This window comes from Cyprinodon tularosa, unplaced genomic scaffold, assembly GCF_016077235.1.
Source record: "Cyprinodon tularosa strain WSP-4 unplaced genomic scaffold, ASM1607723v1 ctg24, whole genome shotgun sequence".
Taxonomy (NCBI): Eukaryota; Metazoa; Chordata; class Actinopteri; order Cyprinodontiformes; family Cyprinodontidae; genus Cyprinodon; species Cyprinodon tularosa.
Genome location: NW_024038896.1, coordinates 1,880,981 through 1,900,248, shown reverse-complemented (window position 1 = coordinate 1,900,248; position 19,268 = coordinate 1,880,981). Strand labels below are relative to the sequence as shown.

Here is a 19,268-nt window from a genome sequence, read left to right as displayed (position 1 = left end):
TTTTGGTACCAATTTTTATTTGTGTTCAACAGAAGCAGCAGTCAGAAATTAAATTGGACAAAAAAAAAACATACTTTCTGCATACTTAGTTTAGTCAACTACTCTCTAATATCAATATATTCTAATGTTTTATTTGCCTTTACAACATAAGTTTGGCATTGTGAGTGTTTTGCTTGTTTGTCTTTTTCTTCCTAATGTTTTTTGTTTAAAAGCTTCAATAATTAAACTATTTTTTGAATGATCATATGAAATAATGTGTTTTGGGTAATATTTTTATTGGCTTTTTCTGGGTGTCATACTCATGTTCAATACTGTGCTTCTTAAGACATCTTTGATTTACTTTAGCATGTTTTCAAATTTGATATTTTAAAAACATTTAAAAACTTTGTCACTCCCTAAAAAAATTATTAGAAGCAGAGGGAGAGACAACAAATTAGTGAGTTAATATATCAAATGCAGTATAAATAGACAGATATTTCATGCCAGCATGGTCTAAGCATGTATAGGTGTTTATTGTAACTGATAAAATATATTCCAGATTAAAACTCCTTTAACATGGCAGAAGTTTGCTTTTCTTTGAGTATGGATGATAAGTGGGGGCTACAATGCAAAAACCATCTAGGATAAAGTAAAGATTCTTAAATTGAGTGTATTTACCCTTATTTTTTAGTAGATATATAAGATAATTTGCCAATGGAATTAGTATTTTTACTCCTAAAACAAGATAATTAGATAATATGCACTTGAAATAAGACAAAGCCTTTTTTTTCTTATTTTAAATGTAAATTGTTTTGTTTCATTGGTAAAGTATCTCAATTACCTCCTCAATTCAAGAAAAAATGCACTTAATTTAAGCAAAAATGACTCATTTAGATTTCCATTTTTTGCAGTGTATATAATATGGATTGGTTATCACCTCTTTAGAAGTAGTTCAAAACATTTGAACAATTGCTTTAACAAACCATTTTGGCCACAAATGTTAAGCTGCTAAAGCTTTAGGTAAGTTTATTTTGTTGTTGTTATTTACATGTCACATGTGATATAAGCTGTTAATTATTTTGTATTTTGAACATTAATCACAGGATTCTTAATGTATTTACAAAGATTTTAATTGAGTGTCCCAGCTCAGCTGTGGCAGCAGTTTAAACATCGCTTGGATATTAAATCAATGCTCCTTAAAGCTTCTTTTACAGGACTTTCTTTTTTAATATATCAAATGTCAGTGTGCATATTTGATTTTCCTCTGACAATATCACTGAGCTAATCAGTAGTATCAAATGCATGTATATCATGATGGTTTTCCAAAGAACCAGAGGATGCAGCTGGCTCATGTTTATCAAAACCATACTGCCTGATGAGGTCAAAGTGTTATTTTAAACAAACATAAAAAAAACTCATTTAAACAAAAAAAGCCGATCACTCTGGTTCAGCTGGCTTGGCTAAATTAGCCCTGACTCTTGCTTGGTCCACAGCATCTAACATATTCTTGCTGTCCATGGCCAGAGTGTGTGCGGCAGCCAGCATCTGTTTCTTGCACTCCTCCTTTAATGTTGTTATGGCGTTCTGCTGGGCCAGGCGCATTTTGCTGATCAGCTCAGCCATGTCATTGTTCAGCAACTTCTGTGTTCCTTCAATCTAAGGTAGCAGTAAAAATAAAGGACTAGATTAGAGCAATTAAACATTGGCCTCATTTATCAGCTTTATTTATAGAGCACTGCTTCTGTGAATACAAGGTAGCAAAACTAGTGTTCAAAACTGCTTTTCTTGTGCTTGATAACCCACAGTATGAGATACTGTACCTCAGTTATGACTGACTCATGTAAAGTGGGTAGTACGTCATCCACACTGTGAATCAGATCTCTTAAGGCCATCCCAACAGACTGTGAGCACAGATCAATAAAGAAAATGAATTAACAGTATGACTCAGGAGGTTTTTCTCTACATTTTAAATTAGCCAATAAAACAGCAACAGCTGACAAATTGGAGGTGAAGGAGAGGTAATTTGTCTCAGCTTACCTTGACAAGGGTGATGTATTGTTCTGGCTGCAGCTCAGTGATGTCGTTTTTGAGTTGGACAACAACTTTCACCAAGTTCATAACGTGGTGGTATACTTTATCATCAGTGCGGTCAATCTCTGCTGTGGGAGCAGCCTAGAGGGGAATTGTAATCGTTATGGAACCCATTGCCCTCACAGTAAGCAGGAAAGCTTATTATTTAGTCTGCTTCCAGAAAAAAATGTAATAATTTTATTATTTTCTAACTACCTGTGCTTTGAGTCGTGGGGGTTTTTCAGGCGGTGCTATGTGGTAGGAAAGTTCCATTACACACCAAAAAAAGGGAAACAGAGTTGAACATACTGCAGTAAGTTTTTCTTGGTGCTTACCATTTTCACTTTCAGCTTCAATTTGCTACAAGGGGAAAACAAATAGGCATACATGAGGACCACAAAATTATATAAGGTAAAATAGAACAATCAAATATCTCTACCTAATCAGCATCTTATAGTTAGAAAAAAGCAATAAAAAAGTTGTCAATTTTTTGTTTTATGGTTGAATCGATACTAATCAGCTCATTGAATTAAAACACCCCTATAAGCAGCAAAAAGTCATTAATAAGCTGATTTATCAGAGTGTTGTATCCAGACATGTTCATAGAAAGTTAATTGTAAGGATAAACTGTCAAGAAGATGCCCCAGCATAGAAACAGTCACATTGAGAAAATTTTGAAGCAGTCCATTCAGGAGTTTTTTAAAGCTTTATAAGACATAAACAAGTCCATGCATCAAGTGCCACTATGCAAACAGAATCACTAAAACAGGGCTACAGGTATCTTACCCGGGCTTCGTATGAAAAAGAAGTAGACTGTGGTTCAGTGTTTCAAAGTCCTCATTTCAGATACAGTAAGTTAATGATGCATTTTATTTTGAAATTAAGGTTGAAGAGTCTAGAGGAAGAGAGGCAACCAATGTTGTTTGAAATTGTATGAAGATGGTGATTCCATTTTTCAGCAGGACTTGGTATTGCCCACACTGCCAAAGGTGCCAGAAGCAGGTTGAATGAATATAGTGCTACAGTGTTGGATTGGCCAGCAAACTGGCCTGATTTAGAATAGAAAATCTATTGTGTTTTATCAAGTGGAAGAAGACAGACACATTAGACCTGTCAATACAGAGGAGCCAAAGGTCTGTCATCAAAGCAACCTGGGCCTCCATAATATCAACAGGGCCACAGGCTGGTCACACCCATCCCATACTCCATTGATAGAAAACGGGCTAACAAAGTATTTTAACAACCTTTTCGTCATACTTCTCTTCAAAAACCATACTTTTCAATAATCACGCAATATTTAAATTTCCTTAGACTTTGATTTAACAGGTTTGACATATTTTACTCTATAAAATAAATGTGTATATATAGAAATTTCACTTTTGAAAAGAGGGACAAAAGATATTATCTATGCACGAAGAATAAAATATCTGAAAGCATCTTAAGAAACCAGCTACCTGCTGTAAGGTTCTTTGAAAAATGTTCACCTCTAATGAATTACCTCAATGTATTCATTTGAATTTTATTTGGAGAGGAGAGATATAAAAACTAGAACATAAATATAATATGGAAGGAGAGTTTGTTTTACCTGAATGTATTTTAAAATCATCCCTCTTTACTCTAGTTATCCATAACACAGGTCAATAATAAAGTCTTTCATATGAGTAAAGTAGGGTTAGAAAACTATCCTTTAAGTTTGAACTCCCACCAGAGCACAGCTCACTACATCCTCAAACATGAAAAACTACACAACACTTCAAAACTCAGGTGGGATAGTCTTTAGAAAAGACAACCCTTATTTGTATATACTACTCATGTTAACTGTACGGAAGAGTGTCAAAGGCAAAAGCCATCCAAGAAGCACCTGTTTTCACTTTGACACAAGCAATATAGGGGCCAGATCAAGCATGTGGTATAAGATGCCTTAATAAATATCAATGCTTAGCCTTTGGGTTAAATATAAAACACTATGTAGGGTAAAAAACTAACAGCACATTAGCCTAAATACAAAATCATTGCTGTGAAACGTGCTGGCATCATACTAGTGTGGGGATGTAGGTACAAGTGCAGAAAGCTACTCGGTGTCACAGATTTGCACTTTTTGGTTCTGTTTAAGTTTTCTTTTTGACTTTTCATATGTTTAATTTCCATTTGTTGGTGTTTTCAGGTTGCATTTGAGTTCTACATATTTCTTGGTTACCCTCTGTTGCCTTCTTGTGTCAGCCTCCTTCTCCTAGCTCCCTTCTACATTCTTCTGTCCACACCTTCTCCCAATCAGCTGATTAGCCTAATCTGTGTTTAGTCTCCCATTTATACTCCTCCTCTTCAGTTACTGTTTCCTGGTTCGTCATCATTTCTGTGCTCCTCATGTGTGTTTCCCCTGACATCTCCTAGATTTAGTTTTTTTTATATATTTCGTTTGTGGACTTTTGCGTCTGTTGCCCTTTGGATTATTAAACCTGCCAGAAAACACTTCAACTCCCATCTTTGCTCTTGGGTCCTTTTAAAAACCTCCACTCACCCTTACAGTCAGTTGATGTATAAAAGCTAGGTGTAAACGAAAAGCTATAAGATGATACAGAAGTCTTCAAACCAGGTTTCACCTTCTAGTAGGAAAAAAAAAAAACTCCTAGACAGAGCCACAATAAGATAGTTTAGATCAAAGCACACCCAGTGTTAAAACGCCCCAAACGTGAAATTAAAAAGTGAAACTCGGCTGTGGTTTTCGGCACACTATCCGATATTTTGAAAAGACATGCAAATCTGGAAGAGATGTAGGCCTACCCTAAAACACTTGCAGGTATCTTTTCACCAAAAAGTAATTTCTCTTTACAATTATTTATTTCTATTTACAATTATTTATAATTTAGCATTGGTGAAGTAAATCTGGTTACTTTAGACTACCTGCTATCGTCTTTTAGTTTCAGTAAAATCAGATTTTGTACATATAGGTACCTACCCCTGGATTTAGAGTGTTATCTTGTCCCATGGGGTCCTGCAAGAGAATAGGCAGGTTCATTTTACACATTAAAGACATGGGGCCTCTCTTTTGAACTGTTATAAGAGGAACATTCAATTGGACATTAGCGGGACGTTGAGGTTGAACAAGAGTTTTGATTATGCTTAAAGGTGCCATGTTCCGCTCAGGTTCCAGGTTAACACTGAATTGGTGACTAGAGGGACACAGGGACATAGAGAGGGAGTGGACAAAAGTTAATGATGCTCTGTTTCCCACCAGGAGTTTCTCCTCCTTCTCAAGCCACTTCTTATCCTCCATCATTTGCTCTTTCTGCAGCCGTAGAGTGTCTTGCATGTGTCGCCGTTCCTTCTGCCACAGCCGCTGGGCATCCTCCCTGTTGTTTGGATCCATTCGGAGAAACTCGCCCTCCTAATTTAGAAGTTTTACAGTGTATTTGAAATCTAGAATAATGACAATTATAGTATGACAGCAGTTTTGTTACAAATGCATTCAAAGCTCTTACCCCAATGCTGCGCCTACGAGGTGACCTAACGGGCAACGCAAGTGTGTTTCTGGAGTCAACTGGGGATTGGTATTCACAGGGGCTGGCCAGGTCAGGAGAGCTGGCACACAGAGCTTCATTCAGCTGCACAAACACACAACAAATCAGTTAGAATGTAAATGCCCTGTAAATTTTTAAGGTTTTTACCTGAACTTGCGTACCTGAATATGTAGACCAATACTAAGAGTGTTCCCAAACCGGCCTGGCTTTGTCCTTGAAGGCTGCAGTAAAGGTGAAAAAGGTAAGTAAATGCCTTTTTTGTATTAGATCACACAAGTGTTCTTATAATGAACACACTGATACTAAATGAAGTGGACGAGGTTTTATACCTTGGGGGGAGCTTCTCCAAAGTTCACCTTTGGTTCAAAAAACTTGGTGGAGCGCGCTCTGTCTCTTTCTCTCTCTATATCCTGCTCTTTCTCCATCTTTTGCACATCACTAAAAGACACATTTGGATCACTTCTTTAAAAACTGACATGTTATTTCGGAAGGAAAATTAAGATCTTTTTTTAAACTATGATCGGATTGACAAATATAACCAAGATCAAATTGACTGCAAATATAAAAGAGGAAACTCAGAGAGTCAATAATGTTAGTTGAGGAAAAGAATCCAAGATTAGACAATGTAAACATCTGCATGGTGAGTTATATTTATTAAAGATTCAGATGACAAAAACTTAGTATCTCAATATGTTTGCACAGATTATCTATTAATGATTGTAAGCTGTCCAGAAAAGACTGGGCTTACTGAATGAAAATACCTACACTTTTTTTCTCTCTTCCTCTGCAAACATGGAAAATATCTTGCAAATGATTATAAGCAAAAATGTTTATAAGCACTGAATCCACGCAGTTGAATTTCCTTTAATATATTTTTCCAATACCTTTTAAGTTAGACTTCAACGAAAACTGTATTAATGTCACACTCTTATACAAACGATTATGCAAATTTTTTAACCCAGAGAATGATGTTGGCTTCCTTCCAATACTTTACTCAAATTTTGTCATTGGGTGGGGGGAATACCTTATCTTGACCACAAGCTCAGTGAAATTTGGTCTCTCTCCGGGATCATAGGACCAGCAGCGCGTCATGAGTGAATAAAGAGCAGGGGGGCAGTTGTCCGGTTTGGGCAATCTGATGCCCTGCTCCAGCTGGTTGATGACATCTCTGTTCTCCAGCCAGAAGAACGGCTGCTGTCCACGGCTCATTATTTCCCACATGCAAACAGCTGCAGAGCAGCACACACAAAATACAACTAAACAAGCTGAAATATTTTCACATATAAAACATAGTATTATTTATATATACATGGAAAGAAAATCAGTGAATGCCCATGAGCTCACCAAACATCCACACATCGCTAGCTGAGGTAAAACGTCGAAAGTTGATGGATTCTGGGGCCATCCACTTGATTGGTAATCGAGTAACAGAAGCTTTAGAAAAAGGAGGCAAAATTATGTTAATTTTTAGATTGCCTTCTAAAATACTGATTGTAAATCAGTATTTTAGAAGGCAATATATTTTATTGTCTGCTGTTACCTTTGTAATATTCTTCATCCTCGATGTATCTCGACAAACCAAAGTCTCCGAGCTTTACGCAGTCAGGGCTTGCAACTAACACGTTCCGAACCGCAATGTCTCTGGAAGCAAGGCAAAAAAAAACAGCAGAGTAGATTGCTACAGAAACAGATGATAAAAGGCCACAAACCTTTGACAAAATGAGGGGGAATATGCATATAAACTAACATTTGGATCAATAAGAAGCTTTGTCCTTAGGAAACACTAATTCATCTTTAGATTAACTGAATCAAAAAGGGGGAAGTAAAATGTTCATAGTTGTTTTGCAAGGGAAAAAGTTGTTTTTTTTGACAATGTTTTGGCTTCATAGAAGCTTTGAGCTGTGAAAGGCTGCATTGCTGCCTGAATCCTATTGATAACATTTGTTTTTTCTGTCAGTAGCTTAACTCACTCAAAGGTTCTGCCTTACAGTGATAAATTTGGTTAAAACAGGCTGAGCCACTCTGCCTCAGAGGGAGAAATCAAATATCTTGCTGTTTTATTTGAGACAGACGTCATTAAAGAACTTTGGATGAAAAGACTGATCTGGGTCTAATCTATAGTATTATTTGCACTTCTCTGGCTAGTAGTAAACATTAAGGGATATGATATAAGGGATATAAAGGCAGATATTTCTGCCTTTTTCTCACCAACTTGGAATATTATCTTTGGGATATGTGTAGTAATCCAGATAACATCAGCTTCCTAGGATGGCTGGCTAAAATAGGATTAGGAGCTCAGAGTAAAACTCCTGATCCACCACATTAAAAGGAAACGGCTGAGGTGGTTAAGGTCTCTAATCCAGATGCAAACTACAAACAGAAATTCTGACACGTATTTTTATCATTTTATCTTCCATTTTATCTTTCTCTTTTGACATGACTGAGAAAACATGATTCTCCACGTTAAAGATCAGCTTTTGATTATATTTGGTGATTGGGCATCAGATAGGACAGATTTATCAATAAAGTTTTTTTTTATTTTTTATTTAGAGATTAAAACTGTTGAAGTTTGGATAAAACCTGTAAGGACTCCTTCAACCTATTCATACGTGTTCTTCTTCAATCGAAGACAAATGTTGAACAGAAGAGGCTGTGGAATGGAACAAGGCAGAGCACACTTTTTTTTTACTTTCTGATGTTGTAAAGTACAGTACTATATATTACTAAGCAAAGTTAAGCCATGGTGCCCTCCACAGACCTAACTGGAATAATGTTTAAATAAACCACTTTTAATGTAACAGGTTCTTTGTTTTGTTTGTTATCATGTCTCTTCCAAGCACCAGATAAATGAAACAGAAACAATTTATAAAAGGAGATCAATATTTTAACATGATAACTTGTGTTTTCCTTTTTTCATTTTCTACCTGGTACCAGGTAGAATTCCTGTAATACCTGTAGTTCTTTTATTCCATATTTAAAGTATGTATAGATAACACACTTGTGAGGTATAAAAACTAAAAATAGACCAAAATGTACATTTTTGGAATATATTTAAAATACTACAGTATGAGCAGGATACCTCAGATGCATATATGTAATACACTGTGAACCACAGTGGTGGCAATCTGATGCTGGGATCAGAGAGAAGAAATCTGAGTCTAGCTGATATATAGATGGATGGAACTAAATTGAAAATAAACCTGTAAGATGCTGCAAAGACTTGAAAAGGGGGCTGCAGTTTAGTTTCAAGCAACATAACAACCCTAAAGATACACCCAAAGCTGCAGTTGGAAGGTTTCAACAAGGCACAGAAAAGCTGAATTGAATTGTGAGTCTGTGGCAAGACTTGAAAAAATATATTTTCTGTAAAATTACTGTAATGAGTTATTTTCAAAAGAAATGTGGTAAAATATTGAACTGTAGCTGTACTAAGGGTGGTTTTACATCTACACTATTAACAAAGGAGCTGAAACGAAAAATGAATGCATTACATTTCGGTTTAAAAAAGACAAAACAAATAAATAAATAAATAAATAAATAAAATGTTTACAAAGGTGATATTACTATGTGTTGGCCTAAATAAATAAATACTTTAAACCTAATACGGTAAATCTTAGAAAATTGAAGACATATTAATGGCTGTAGGAAACTATTTTTTAATAAAATTAACTTTGGTACAATTCTTTTCTTGTCCAGATTTGTGGGTTTTATCCACTGATCTCTATTTATTCACTGAATTAGAAAGGGGTGGAGTGAAGCCACCGGCCGTCATATTGGTACTTCCTAGTTAGACTGGTCACAATGTAAACCATTCGTACGCTACAGCATCGAACAACGATAATGTTCTCATTTTCAGGGGGGCTTAAGAGTTTTAAAATAATGATAAATTTATCACTTTGACACACACTGGCTGTTTCATAGCATAAGTAGATTACTGTAATTTATGATCAAATAAATAGGCACATAACATTGCATGGTCATTATGAAGACAATGAAGTCTATAAATCATGTAATATACAATAACAATAACAATATAAAAATCCATATAAAACCAAATTAATGTGTTAATGGAGCATAATAATATAGAAGTGCCAATTGTGCTACATTGATAGTATACATGTAATATACATGTATTGATGACTTATAATTTCAAGATTTTATATCAAGACTGAATTGCAAGTACATGTCTGTTAATGATATAGTATTTTTCTATTTGCAAATTGTGCATGTATGACACCATATAGTTTTATGCTGTGTCTGTGCATTAGCCTTTAAAATAGTTAGAGTTGCTTTTTTTTTTGTCTATATAACATGCCATATATTTCGGCACTACTTTTTCAAATGAGTAATACAACAAACACTACAAACACGACAGTGTCATCCACTTTATAAAGTATTACTACATTGACATTTCACGGTGAATTACTTTCTATTTACTCTTCTTTCTATTTTCTAACATTAGACACAACTTTGATGGCTAATTCAGTCAATATCTTCAACTCAGTCCGAGATAGCAAGACTAATGTTATGCTGCATAATATACTATGTGTTACATTAGTGTATATATAGATTTTCTTTGTTAGTACACCCACTGACTGTGAAATTACCTGTGAAACGTCTTTCCACAGCCGGCAAACTGCTTGTTTTTGCAGCAAAATGCTACACAAGTAGGCATTTTTATGGCCCGTGGGAGTGGGGAGTAGCAGAATGGCAGCCAGTGGCTTCAGTTTTTTCATGCTATCAGCAATCCAGTGAATAAAGAGAGATCATTGGTTTTATCCTAAATGTTCACCATTTTTTGATGACCTGTCTTTTTTCCTCTTTTATACTGTCTGACATTCATAGAAACGTACTTGCAATCATGTATACAAGTTAAAATATACAAACTGCAAGCAGAGGAGCTTGATGTTTCAACCCTGTGAAGAAGAAACCTGAACGTTTGTTAATCTCTTAATCCTCTCCTCACCTGTGCACCATGTTGCACCCTCCAAGGTAGACGAGGGCTTTGCAGATCTGCAGGCTGAACAGCACCAGGGTTGTGTTAGTCAGCTGTTTTTGGTTCTTAGTCAGGTAGTTACCGAGCTGTAAGGATGTCAATTTTTTTGTTTTACCAGTTAAGTTCACTTATTCATCATTATTGTCGATACAATGATGTTGGATCTAACCAACAGTTTTACAAAGAAGAAATGACTGAGACAAACCTCTCCATACTCATAAAGCTCCATAACGATCCACACAGGATTATCTTCTATGATTCCAATCAGTTTGACAATGTGAGGATGATCAAGGTTCTTCATAATCACTGCAAAGCAATGTTGGTATTTAATCACTCTCTTTCATGTGCACTGCTTCTTCTTTCTGTTATCAACCAATGTTTGCCCTCAAACCTGCTTCGCTCATGAATTTTTCCATCACGTCGGATGAACAATCCTTGCAGGTCTTGACAGCCACGTTAACTCTTTCCCCATTCTGTCAATAAATAATAAACAAACATGCTTTTCATGCTCCTAATATGTATTAGTATGTGTGGTTCAGCATCTTAAAAGTAACTTACGGCTTTTTTGTACATCCCATCGTACACTTCTCCAAAGAAACCCTCACCCAGAATCCGCCCCAGAATTATGTCACTTCTATCAATCCCATATTTCACAGCTACGGGAGGATACAGTTTCATTATTGATTAAAAAAATATAAAAATACTTCAACTGCTTTTCTCTTAAATGAGTACTGAATAACAGCGTCAGACAAACCTGATTTTGGTCTCTCATCAAGGATCTCGCAATAAATATCAGAACCTGAAAAGGCAAATGGAATAAACATCAAGGTATTTATTTACAAAATTATTACATAAGGTTGGAGAAACTGCAGTTTTTGGCTCACCCATACTGTGCCTGGCTGAGCTGCGGTCTCTGCTGCTAAACAGAATAAAAACAACAACATAAACAATGAATCTCTAATACCGGCTCCTCAAAATTGCTAAGACAGAGATCCGGTGAAACATCTCACTCTGTAGGGATGTCAGGTAGGGACGTCCGTACAGGCTTTGGATCTAATTTGAAGATGTTTTAAAGGAAATTTGTTTAATAGTTTACTATTCTTTAATAGTTTACAATTCATAATGAGGTGACTTAGAAAGATGAGCACACCTTTGTTTGGTCGGTAAATGACGCTATCATCTGTGTCTTTTTCCAGTCGACAGTATCCATCAATGAGATCCATCATGTTTTCTGCCATAGGGACCGTAGCCACACTGATAGACAAGCTCTGTTAAGGAAGATTGCATTCAGTGGGATAAAATATCTGAAGTGGATCATTTTCCTAGAACCTTTAGTGTTGTTGTTTTTTGCCGCAGCACTTACTTGTTTGGCGCCTTCAACACTGATGTTTAGGAGCGCCTTGCCATCGCCTTGTGGCAAGCACTGGATTTTCTTTATCTGTTTGAAGTCAGTTAGGAACAGGGCCTGAAAGGAAAAATAAAGGTAGGCTTATTTATGATAAAAAATGCTTGACTTGAGATATAGTTTAAATTTTGGCTGTAAACATGTAAATTAAGTAAATATACATACAGAGGCTTTCTTAGACTATAGTCACAAAGTGCTCCACAGAAAGAAAAATACAGTTATAACATTAGTTTTTTCCTCTCATTATATTCACCACTTTTAGAAATGTATTCTTATTCAGGGAGCTTCTGACTCATAATTTCAAACTTTTGTTTTTTCTTATTTAAAAATGAAAAGACATAAATGTGTTAATAAGAGCTTGCCTTATCTTACACAAGAAGAGATTATTAAATAATGGCCTAGACCTTCCTACCAATGCTGCACACTGATGCCTTATATCAATATTTCAAATCTATTTTTTATAGGTTATCCTACAAGAAATTGACAAAGAAACATCTACAGTAGTTCACACCAGGAGTATTGAGTAGCAAAAACTTTCAAATGGCAGAAAAGAATGAATTAATTTCTCTTTATTATGTATTATTAATTTGAACAAATGCACAGCAAACTTCAAACATTTCCACCATAACTGAGGCACAGAAGAGACATATCTTTAACCCTTTCCTATAAGAATTAAAGGTTAGAGCTCCTGATACAGTGCGTAGATTTTCTTTTACCACCCAACATATATGGTACAAAAAAATCACAAAAGATAATCCTCAAGATTTTCTAAAACATTAAAATGTTGATAATGTACATCACTAATGGACATCAATGACCATGAAAGTCACACTATATTACTTGGTAACAAGAAAAACTTTTTGGATAATTTTGGTAAATGATGTGCTTCAAATTTTTGTCAGACAAGGTAAAGTAAGATATTTTAGATCTCAAACTGTTATTACCAGGTAACTCGTATTCATTTCACCGACAGCAATAATTTAATGTCTTATTATTTAGTAAAATGCTGTTTATTATTTGCCATATAAGAGAAAACAAAACCTAGAAGTCAGCAAGCCAATCTTCTCAGCTAAACTCTTATTTATATGTAACTTGAGTGCGGTTTTATAAAGCTTTATTTACCTAATCATAAGCTACGATTTACTTTGTAAGGCATTGGTACGTGGGGGTCGATAACAGAAACTGTTATGTAGTAACCTAATGGTAATTACCCACCAAATGTCTCCATTCTTACATAGTAACATACAACTGTAATAATTGCATGCAGGTAAATACTTTGAAATTATATACTTAAATTTTGGGGTAATTACCAAATACAGTTTTTCTTGTTACGAAGTAATATAGTGTTACTTGCTATGTTATAACCATGTTATTACATTGTTATTCATGTACTGTAAAACACAGCATTACCAAAATGTTTATAACAACCTGAGAGCAAGAATAAGAAAAAAGCTAGATGTAAGGTATTAAACATCTTAGGAATTGTAGAAATAACTTTTCCCTTACTGCTGAATCTTTCTGAGAACGTTGGCGAATGCCCCTTCCTCCAATGACCAGCTCCACAGACAGACTCCAACCTTGCTGGTAAAGAACAGAGAAGTTTGTGATGCTAACATTAATGGCTGCTAACGTTTTCATTTCATACAGCTTATGAGATTTATTTATTTTTTTTTTGGAGAGGGGCTATATAACTCACCACTAACTCACACGGAAAAACCTCTTCGTCATAGTTGATAAATGTCTTGAAAGTCTCGAAAAACTTAATCATACAGTCATCCTCCTTAAGTGTTGCATACTGTTGAAATGTTTGTTGGATCATCTTCCGTAGCTGCTTAGACTGGATCATAATCACAAACAATTGTTAACATCAAGTATTTCTGTTATGTAAACAACAATCTCATGTGCAGTTTCCTTCAAACAAAGGGCAAGTATTGAAAAAGTTTTACCTTCATGCTGTTTATCAGCTGCTGTGGGAAAAAAAGGTCCAGGCCAACTTCTTTTCTAAAGGACACATACATATACACTTAAAATAAGTACAAATTAAAAACAATTTTAAAAGATTAATTCAGTGCTGGACATAGCTAAAGCGCCATCTGCAACCTTGCAAAACATGTCGTAATACTTCAATCCACAGGTGTATTTTGATTATTTTCCTATTGTTCTTCTTTCCTTAGTTATTTGCTTACAGCTAGGCATTGTTCCTATTGGCTGTTTCTTATTTTATTTTTTATACTTTTAGGTTGTTTCTTTTAAATACACAGCCTGTCATTTCTCCACCCTGCCTCAGTATAAATTCTCTATGTTTTCTTGGTTCCTCACTGGAATCTCCTGATGTTCTGCCATATGATCCATGCTGTTTTCTTCCATTTTCCCTTTATTAAAGAACTTTATATTTGTCATGATCACACTCTGCACACTCGGTTCTCCTTCAATCACAGCCACAGACTAGTATATTTTAAAGTGGCAATAGCTGAATAGGTTTGAATGAATAAAGTTAGAAGTCTAATGTTATGTCATGGTATAAGTTGGTAGTGTTTACAGTAAGCCTTTTAACCCATCTGGGGCTGCAGGTTCTGTAGTTTTTTTACAGCAGTCATCCACAAAAAATAACTTTCCCATCCCTACTTAAGAGAAGCATCTGCACTGCATGACACCTCCGTCACTATACTGTTGCACTCTGCAAGTTTAGCATAAACTTTTGCTCTAATGTTACCAGACCACAACATCTATAACATGTCTTCTGTGTCACCTATTGCCCTTGTGGCAAACGGCAAATGCAACATGAGAAGTTATTTATTTCAACAAATTCCTCTTGCCGCTCTTCTTCCAAGGTCAGATTTGTGGAGTGTAGGACTCAAAACTTTAAGTGATATTTTGCAAGGCACTGAAAATATTTTGTTAGGACTCCTATTTTTCCAAGATAACTGTAATTGTGTAATCTTTTTCCTGACTCCAGATGTTTTATATTCATGTCTCTCTTTTTCTGACTTAAGCAAAATCCTATCGTCTCTTTTATATTATATTATTATACTTAATTCCTTCACGTTTTTTATTTATTAAAATAAATCTATGTGTCTCAAATTCATGACCTTTCTTCTTTGTGCTTTATTCTATCCTAACTAACTAACTAACTAACTAACTAACTAACTAACTAACTAACTAACTAACTAACTAACTAACTAACTAACTAACTAACTAACTAACTAACTAACTATTTAAACAGTCTATAGACAACATTTGTTTAGTCTTCTGCTTAAAATCTCACATATTGATAATCAAGGACCTAATTTAATTTAGCCTTTTTGCTGCTATGTACAAAGCAAGCCATGATCTGCTTTCTAGCAATATACAAAAGAATTTTAATTAAGACAATTACAATCTGAGAGGAGTGTGTTGCGAAGATGTGGTGTCTGCACTACAATTAGAATTCTGGGACTTAGCCAAGCAGGAGTTATGATGTGGAATGGATTAGATATAGAAATAAAAAGAAGTACCACACTAAGGCAATTTAAAAGCTTGTTTAATTATGTTATCTTTCAAAAATATGCATGTAACTCAAACACTTAAATGGCATCATTTCTAACATCTTCGATAAATACTACTAGATGTCTTCTGACTGTTCAAAATAAGAAACTGTATTAGTGATATTGTGCTTAGATTTGTAATGTCTCCTTTTGTCAAAAGACCTTATATGTTAAACGTGATATGAATATTGTAACTGGGGGTACGTTCGTATAAGTTATTGAACTTCTAGCAACCACTTTTGAGCTCTACTAACATGTTTTAGCATCTCAATGTAAATCTTGCTTGTATTGTTGCTCACAGAAATTGGACAAGAAAATCTAATATCTTAGTGACCAAACATTAGGGGAAACAATAAAATTAACATGAACAACTTGAAAACGTATTTCGAACAAGTTGGGAGCCATCTAATCTTAAAAAGAAAATAAACCAAAAAACAGCTTCATTTTAGAACACCTTTAGAACAAAGTGACCACTTACTCTAGCAGCTCAAAGTTAGATTTCTTTTCAAGGCCTTTTGCATTCATATCTTTATAGAACCTCCTGTAAAAGCAGAGGCACATGTAAGGACACTGCTAAATTCAAACATGTTGCAGTTATTTCACAATTATCTCATGAAATTCATGTAGACAAAGGTAAACAAAGTACCTGCCTTTAACCTCCAACGTACAATGTCCTGAATTTCAAAACAAACTCACTGACCTGTTAGTTAAGGAATGCAGTGACTCACCTTATCTCCAAACAGCCAAGCTGCAGGGCCATCCCATCGCTGACCTTGCTGGCATGAAACTGCATGTAGTCGCTACGCACCTGTGATGAATCATTACCTGCTGTCATTCAGAGAAGTGGAAGCATCTACCCTAACTGAGTAATTCTCAAGTGTCATAACTGTTCATCTTTTTCAGACACTTTGTGAAAAGAAATCAATAGGGATCAAGCCAAAACAAGCTGAATGTGGAGCCACTTAAGTATGGTCCATCCATGGGTAATATTTCAAACTATCTAAAGGTATTAATTTCATCAAACTTATGCAGTTGTAAAACGTTTGGGTCTCTCCCACCATTATAACATTCAGGAAGGAGAAAGATTCTCTTTCTCAGGGATGACCATAGTTTAAAGATGCTTGTAGAACAGCGTCATTATCTGGAGGGTAAAAGATGGGCTGAAAGGCCAATGAGTGAGAGAGGAGCCCTTGCTAAAGAAGAAACTTGAAAGAGATTGGAGTTAGCAATGGTTTTAATTTCTGGCAACAAGTAATGTTCAATCGGAATAACTATTACCACATTTCTAGGTAAAGAGGGGAAGCTTGTAAGCATGAGACCATGTCCTTAACTGAAGCAAAGTGGTGGCTGCAGTGTATTGTTTTTTTTCTTGCCACAAGAGAGACTGGTGTACTTAAAAACTGATTTTAACATGAGCTTAGAGCATTGTGCGAACAAATTAAGGCAATTTTTCAAGTTCAGCCAAGATATTAAAGGTTTGGCTCAACCTTCTAAAAAAAATCTATCAGAATCTTAAACCATTTGTTGGCAAAGTTGAAAAAAAATGTGTGGTTCTTAGCAGGATAACCTAAAAACCTTACACAGCGACAGCAGTTCTGTTAGGAGAAAAGTATTGACTGAAGCTTGTAAAAGAATAGTCCAAATATTTGACCAAATTTCAGATCAGCTTACAAAGTCACTTTAGATAGTTATTTCATTCAAATCACACAGAAAGATTGGTTAAAAAGTTTCTAAAGAAACATGGACGAGCCCCACAATGATCTCCTCAAGGATGAGCATGTAACAAAACAACGTCACAGTCATACAGCATAAGAGCAGCTCTGTTTTCTCATCTACATCTGTCTTTAAACTGGAAAGTAGTTTCTGGATACATTAAATATAAATGCACTCAGAGAGAAAGAAAGAATTAGTGAATAGTTCCCAATTCCATACCTGCTGATAAAAATAAAGAAACGTGGATCTGTCCATTTGAAACTTCTCCAGGAAATTAACAGGAATGTATCTGATCCTTAGATCATACCTGCACAGAATAAAAGAAGAAACATACTAATATCAGAGATTTTCGGGAGTTATATCTTATGTACCATAGGAGACATTCATGCAAAAATAAGCCCCCAACAATCTTTGTTTACCTCCACTCAGCCTCCACATGATGACTCTCGTAGCGTTGCTCAACTTCACCAACAGTCAGATCTGGATGCAGCCAGTGAAGTTCCTCTGACTTTAAGTGCTTTAACATTAAACCATAACAGTTTGACAGTTCAACGTTTGGCCCCAATCGACCGCTGACCAGGATTGAGCGTATTATAGCCTGAGGGAACAAGGAAGACAATTGACAGTATTTTAAGACACATTTCCCTTTTGCATCATTTCTTTCATTTAAACTGAATGCAAAACACCTTCAGTTTTAACAGCAGGAGCAAAGTAAAGAGTGAAAAAGAAATCCAATTACATTTTTTTGGCCTAATCAGAATAATCAAACCAAAAGCATTTTGTAATCTTTACCATATTCTATTAGAATTTGTTAATAAAACAAATTTAGCAAAAGATTTCCATTCTCCTCTCCATCTTCCGACTCTTCTTCTATACCTGCGGTAGTTTCCTCTCACCTGGATTTTCCAGGAGCTGTCACATTTCACCAGCTTGAAGTTCTTCCCCAAGCTGCTGTTGGTGCAAAAGCACACTTTAAGGATTTTGACAGGTCCTCCCTCCCCAGTGAAGTCAGTTTCAGGGCTGGGGTCAGTGCTACTTTGTCTTGGGCTGGCTCCTTTCCAGGCCAAGGTATCACCTGACATCACCTCATACATCGTCACAACCAGGTTGCCGTCGTCACGCCCACATCATCCTTTGAACCAAATAGAGACAAAAAATTTCAGGGTGAAAACTGACAACTTTCTTAAATAAAATAAACTTATTTTCTCTCTTAACACTTCTTATGAGCTTTTTAAACACAAGGGACATTTTGAGTGCTGACTCATATTTGTAAATTGTTCTGTTTTAAGCTTGTAAGATTTGAGATGTGGAAAATCTTTACTGTCTTGCAATTTAAGGCAGCCTTTGAACATTTGTTTATCGAGGAACAAAATTTATCGAAATGATTAAATTAAAGAAAACTTGAGGTATTCAATACAGATAATGAAGTTAAAGAAAATAATCAGTAAAAGTGAACAAACGACTATGTCTGTGCGCAACAGGAATACTGTATCACTAGCAAGCATGTGGGTTTATTATTCTACTTCAGTCATGTTTCCTATGCTATACATTTGATCTTGAACCACATGGGAGCAATGATACATAAGTTTTGATTTAAAGATAGTCCGATTGCATTTTTCTCATAGTTTCCACCGCAAGCTTGGACCTGCATTATCTATCAACAAAGCTTTGGTAGACAAGCTAAAAACAGAACTCTTTAGGGAAAATCATGGCTTCAGTTGCACCTAAAGTTTTATCACTGATGAAACAGCATTAAGGAAGAAGCAGCTTGAGTCAAAATAACAGAATAACAGAATATGTACTATAATAAACCAGCAGCTGAGACAGAAAGGTTTACATTATGGCAGTTTTTTTTTTCTTTAAGAAAATCAAGAATACAGCCTTAAAATAAAAAAAATACAAGAATACAGCTAATTAAAAATTGCATCTAGAAACATTAATTGATCCTTCCAAAGTTTTACTTAACATCAACCTTTAGTTAGGTTGTGTTTCATTCATACATAAATGTTCGAATTTCTAAGCTCTATGTCTAATCAGATTAAATTTAATTCCTTAAGGATTCT

General features: G+C 35.4%; 1 protein-coding gene across 4 annotated transcripts in view; it reads right to left on the bottom strand.

Annotated features, from left to right (window-relative positions):
- Positions 1 to 1,091: 1,091 nt before the first annotated feature.
- Positions 1,092 to 19,268, bottom strand: part of ptk2bb (protein tyrosine kinase 2 beta, b) — a 31,242-nt gene continuing 13,065 nt past the window's right edge. For 2 of the 4 annotated variants that reach the window (XM_038287513.1, XM_038287514.1), the window contains exons 2-30: positions 18,102 to 18,337; positions 17,625 to 17,803; positions 17,425 to 17,512; positions 16,221 to 16,300; positions 15,971 to 16,033; positions 13,915 to 13,969; positions 13,665 to 13,805; positions 13,475 to 13,549; positions 11,927 to 12,028; positions 11,714 to 11,831; positions 11,574 to 11,616; positions 11,448 to 11,479; positions 11,318 to 11,362; positions 11,122 to 11,219; positions 10,955 to 11,036; positions 10,769 to 10,869; positions 10,534 to 10,649; positions 7,108 to 7,208; positions 6,912 to 7,001; positions 6,592 to 6,796; positions 5,897 to 6,005; positions 5,729 to 5,788; positions 5,529 to 5,651; positions 5,006 to 5,434; positions 2,385 to 2,409; positions 2,266 to 2,300; positions 2,017 to 2,151; positions 1,800 to 1,880; positions 1,092 to 1,635 (exon numbers count right to left, since the gene is read on the bottom strand). In XM_038287513.1, coding sequence (XP_038143441.1) covers positions 1,417 to 1,635; positions 1,800 to 1,880; positions 2,017 to 2,151; positions 2,266 to 2,300; positions 2,385 to 2,409; positions 5,006 to 5,434; positions 5,529 to 5,651; positions 5,729 to 5,788; positions 5,897 to 6,005; positions 6,592 to 6,796; positions 6,912 to 7,001; positions 7,108 to 7,208; positions 10,534 to 10,649; positions 10,769 to 10,869; positions 10,955 to 11,036; positions 11,122 to 11,219; positions 11,318 to 11,362; positions 11,448 to 11,479; positions 11,574 to 11,616; positions 11,714 to 11,831; positions 11,927 to 12,028; positions 13,475 to 13,549; positions 13,665 to 13,805; positions 13,915 to 13,969; positions 15,971 to 16,033; positions 16,221 to 16,300; positions 17,425 to 17,512; positions 17,625 to 17,803; positions 18,102 to 18,299 — 3,228 coding nt within the window. In that variant the 5' untranslated portion in view covers positions 18,300 to 18,337 and the 3' untranslated portion in view covers positions 1,092 to 1,416. Of the gene's footprint in view, positions 1,636 to 1,799; positions 1,881 to 2,016; positions 2,152 to 2,265; positions 2,301 to 2,384; positions 2,410 to 5,005; positions 5,435 to 5,528; positions 5,652 to 5,728; positions 5,789 to 5,896; positions 6,006 to 6,591; positions 6,797 to 6,911; positions 7,002 to 7,107; positions 7,209 to 10,533; positions 10,650 to 10,768; positions 10,870 to 10,954; positions 11,037 to 11,121; positions 11,220 to 11,317; positions 11,363 to 11,447; positions 11,483 to 11,573; positions 11,617 to 11,713; positions 11,832 to 11,926; positions 12,029 to 13,474; positions 13,550 to 13,664; positions 13,806 to 13,914; positions 13,970 to 15,970; positions 16,034 to 16,220; positions 16,301 to 17,424; positions 17,513 to 17,624; positions 17,804 to 18,101; positions 18,338 to 19,268 lie in introns of all 4 variants that reach the window. The other 2 variants (XM_038287515.1, XM_038287516.1) reach the window with 2 other exon arrangements.